The sequence below is a fragment of the Phaseolus vulgaris genome, chromosome 6 (genome assembly GCF_000499845.2).
Source record: "Phaseolus vulgaris cultivar G19833 chromosome 6, P. vulgaris v2.0, whole genome shotgun sequence".
In the NCBI taxonomy this organism is placed as follows: Eukaryota; Viridiplantae; Streptophyta; class Magnoliopsida; order Fabales; family Fabaceae; genus Phaseolus; species Phaseolus vulgaris.
The window spans coordinates 27,482,307-27,487,159 of NC_023754.2; the positions used below are offsets into that span (position 1 = coordinate 27,482,307).

Sequence of the window (4,853 nt, forward strand, 5' to 3'; positions counted from 1 at the left end):
ATACGATATAGTTAGTCAAATTTTGAATGATTGCAACTAAAATTTTTAACTTCATCGATGAGGATGATTTTTAATGATTTCGAGGTAATGCGTTATACTTAAGTCATTTAAAAAAAGGGAAATAGTTTGATGAGATAATTGTGGAAGAAATTACGTAAGAATCCATTTATAATAAGATAGATGAGAGTGTATATAATAGATAAAAAATAATGTTTTATTAATTTAAGTTATATATATATATATATATATATATATATATATATGTGTATGTATGTATGTATGTATTAAGATTAATTTACTTTTTATTTATCTTAATCGTTTTTTTAGTTTTCATCTAACTTGTTTTAAAGGTTGTGAGGTGTCTATTGCTTTTATTTTTAAAACCACAATCTAGAAGATAATATAGAATATATTAAAGTTGGACTACTCTAACTCCTAAAATAAGTTTTTTCATATATTTCCTAATGAACATGATGCCTTCTATGTATACTTAATTATGGAGTGAACTTAATTGCATAACTTCAATTAGAATTATTCTTCGTAAAGCATTTTATTTATTACTTAAAATTTATTACAAAATTAAAATAGTTCTTCAATTACACTTATTCATTCACAATTAAGTTTATATATATTTTTTAAACGTTTAAGTTGACTCAATTATGGTTATTGATATTACCTGTTTTTACTATAAATTTTTTAAAAAATTAAATACAATCTGCGTTTTAGATGAAAAAGTGAATTTTTTTTAACCAATGGTTGAATTTTTTAAAACATTATGTGAGTTCTGTTATGATGGATGCATAAAGATTCTATCACAATTTTAACTATTAATTTACCGAACAATTATTATAACTTTCTTTTTTCTTTTTTAAAATGCATCTTAGGATTTTAGAGTACCTCATACAATTTATCTAATTTTCTTATGCGTGATGTAGTCTTAGTTGCATTAAGATTTTTTTTATATGAAAATATCACTTTGTATTAACTTTTAAAACTAATTTTTAGTTAATATTAAAAAAAATAGTTTTGATTTGATAGTGTTAGAAAAGAAATCAAAATTGATTGCCAAAATAATTATTGAGATTATGTAATTCAAGATTTTGAGTAAAAACGCTCTTTTAAGATGAGCTTATCTCTAAATTGAGTTAGAAAGGATTGTAACAAAAATTAAATTTATTTATTTTAGATAAAAACTTAGATTTTATTTAGTCACAACCATCTTATTGTACTTAAATTAATTTAATGATAAATCTATATTTGTTTACTCAGTTGTTGAGATAAACTAATTTACGCTTTGGATTAGTAACTGACATTAGCTCTATAAACTCTTTACTCCTCGAAATTTTGATTCTAAAACAGAGTTTAGAAGCATATAATCGATTTATTCTATTACATCAAGGAGTCATGTGTGTTTATTTCAGCTATTTATATATTCAAAATATGAAGTTGCTGATAAAAAAGGCAGATGTAGCATTTTGGAGGTAATCTTCTTTATCGACATACGAAGCATAACTGCTTCTGATTTGAACAGTTATCCAAGAGCCATATTTTGGCAGTGCTGTAATTTGATTATAACTAACTTAACCATATGTGTCACTCCCACTTAAATGCTTGCTCCCATATAATATTTTTACTTCAGATTGTATCATCTATTTATCCTTATAATATCTGCACCCACAACTCATCATCAGCAAGCGGTCTCCCGTCTTTTGCGTTATCTCAAGGGCATCCTTGGTGAAGGACTATATTTTTCTCACACTAGTTCACTCCACCTTTGTGGTTTTAGTGACTCTGACTGGGCAACATGCCCTACCACACGCAAAATCTGTCATTGGATATTCCATCTACTTAGGCGACTCCCTAATATCATGGAAATCAAAAAAGCAGCCAACTATCTCCCGCAGCTCCTCTGAAGCCGAGTATAGAGCACTTGCCACCACCACATGTGAGCTACAATGGTTGTCCTACCTCCTTCAAGATTTACATCTTCCTCTCTCCCAACCTGCAAACCTATATTGTGACAACAAATCTGCCCTTCAAATAATTTCCAATCAAGTTTTTCATGAACGAACCAAGCACATCGACTAGAGATTAGAACCTTTCATTGTATATAAGTGGGTGCAAACCTCAACCCTATGAGCCGGTTTTATGGGGTTGAGTTAGGCTTAAAGTCCACTCTTTCGTAACATGGTATCAGAGCCATTTCGAGCCTATCCTAGCGAGTATTTGTTGGGCTTATCAGGCTACCCGCTATCGGGCCGCTATCGGACCACCCATAATATATAGTCCCACGCACGAGTTGGTAGTCTCGGCGTGAGGGGTGTGTTGGAGATCCCACATCGACTAGAGATTAAAACCTTTCATTGTATATAAGTGGGTGCAAACCTCAACTCTATGAGCCGGTTTTATGGGGTTGAGTTAGGCTTAAAGTCCACTCTTTGGTAACATCAGCTGAAACTTCTGATACAAGTAGTGATCAAATTCATGAACTGTGAAAAAGATGTTATGTTTACCATAGACATGCTTCACCAGTGCACTGAGTACTTCCAGAGGAACGCTACTTCCTTCAAACATAAATTTATGCAAGGGTTTGTCTCCTTGGTACCACTCACAGTTCATATTTTCTACGGCCCCATAAATTTACAGTATAAATTTAGTATTTATATTCTTCAAAGTTTTTTTTTTTCCTTTACTCATGCCTCTTACAAACACACACAAAATTATTATTTCATTTCATCCTTTTTAGTTCCATTCCCTTCTTTCTTCCCGAGAAGCCATACATGATTTGCATAGCAGATTGTGCTTTAACTTTTGCCGGCTAATATTGTCATTCGGATTCGTAATTCTCCTTCTTACGTTTCTCTATGCAGGAGTAATTGTTTCAAACTATTTTCAGCAACCTACTTCAACAATAACGTCAACTAGATAATTAAGCATAAATTCCACCTTGCTTCCAAATAACTAAAACTAAGTGTTATCTGTGCATGTTATTTTCATATGCATGCACATTGCACAAAAACACCTTCAATTAATAGAAATTTGGAATTTAAAGAAACACTATTACATGGAGAAAATACTGAGTTCCAAGAAAAACTAAAGCATGGCAAGAACAAGAATAACTGTACATTTTGGTCAAGCGTTTAAACATAACACAGGTTGTTATTCAATAGTAACCACATTGCATATTTAGTTTAATACCCAAAATACCTTGGCTCATGTCAAACCATACCTTCCTGAACACTTTTATGATGAGATCATGATACTCATCTGCATTCAAAGTTAGATAGCATGCCAAAAGATCTTCCATTTCTTCTGGATCAATAATCTGATTCTCTATGATCATCTCAATCATTGAATCTCTGAAATCTTGCTTTGGGTCTATTGAAGACTTAATCACAGCAAAGCTCTCTAATCCTGGTATTTCCTCCACAATCTCCTCCCTTTCTTTCTTCATCTTTAGTTTTGCTTTCTTCATGTCTTCCAAGGCCTTTATTTTGCAAATTTCAACCTTAGAAACCATCCTTGGAGAACGTATTTGGACCCTAGAGCTCGGCTTTGGTTTCCTCCTCTGATGTTCTCTGCTGAGTTGATGTGATTGCTTCTTCCTGTTAGTCTTTACCTTCATCTCCTCAGTTTGTTTCAAGTTCTGCCTCACCGAACTCATTTTCTTGTGAGGTTGCTTTTCAGTTTTCTCAAAGTTTTCTATAATATCTCCAAGGTTGGGATTCCTTGAAAATGCTGAAGAGGAAAAAGCATGTGTTCTTGGGGTGCAAATTGTTCTAGGTGATTCAAATTGCAACACATCTTTTTCCACTGCTTTACTGGATCCAAACTTAAGTTCCTCCATATCTCTTTCTAATGTCAAGAGTTGGTCTTGAAAAGCCTTTTGCGCTTTGCTCTCAAATCTCCTCCTTAAGTTTTCATATTCCTTTTCTCTATTGTACTCATCCATCTCCTTTGAAACCCTTCCATCATTCAACCACTTTCTTTCTTCTCCTTGACCAATATCCCTCTCCTTTAACTCCAGTGTGCCCTTCTTTCCATGCTTCTTGGCATCCCTTGTACCACCAAGACAACTTAAGGAGGGAAAGACACTCTCATCAATATCTTTATTCTTCTTATCCTCACAACTTTCTTCATTTAAAGGTTGTCTACAGAAATCACCATCATCCTTTACACAACATCTATCTCCAATCTCACAAAAATATTTTGGTGAACCACTGGGCTTGGCCTTCTGCTTCCTTTTTGCAGCACTTGGCTCTGAATTGATTCTCATGTTCTTGAACTTGAATAACCAAGAGAAAGGAGATGCATGAGAAATGAAGGAAGAGCCAGAAGAAGAAGAGGAAGTTAAAGAATGCTTTCTTCCTCCCCACTTCATTTGTTTTTATCAAGATGACGATGACTCTCTTCCTTCTGATTTGGTTAGGTTAGTAGTATTTTGTAGAAGACAGAATAGAAGAATGAAAACTACTGAAGTGGAAGATAACGTTGCTTAGTGGCATAACATAACTCGTGAAACATAGTGGGACGGTTAGGATGTTAACTAGGAACGTGGGTTTCCTACTGTTTTCTTGTGCAGTTTTTTAAAGACACAACCACCTAAAACCTGTGATTGTTACCAACTTTGGGTGCTTTTTAGATTGTACTTAGTACTTACATACTAGCAATTTATAATTGCTATTTATTAACAAAAGGACACAGAAGAAATGTTAGTGACATGTTATCTAACACTCTCCCATGAATGGAATTCTTTTTTTGTTAGTTAAAATTTATATAAATTATAAAATTATGTCTCTAACATCCTATTTAATTAACTTATTTCATGTTTTTAAATTTTTAATAAGTTTGAA

The 4,853-nt window shown here is 32.9% G+C and overlaps 1 protein-coding gene across 1 annotated transcript; it reads right to left on the minus strand.

Moving 5' to 3' along the window:
* Positions 1-3,008: 3,008 nt before the first annotated feature.
* LOC137833170 (transcription repressor OFP5-like) lies at positions 3,009-4,456 on the minus strand. The gene has a single exon (XM_068641529.1). It carries the CDS (start codon positions 4,379-4,381, stop codon positions 3,164-3,166), a length of 1,218 nt encoding a protein of 405 aa, XP_068497630.1. The 5' UTR covers positions 4,382-4,456; the 3' UTR covers positions 3,009-3,163.
* Between the last annotated feature and the right edge of the window lie 397 nt (positions 4,457-4,853).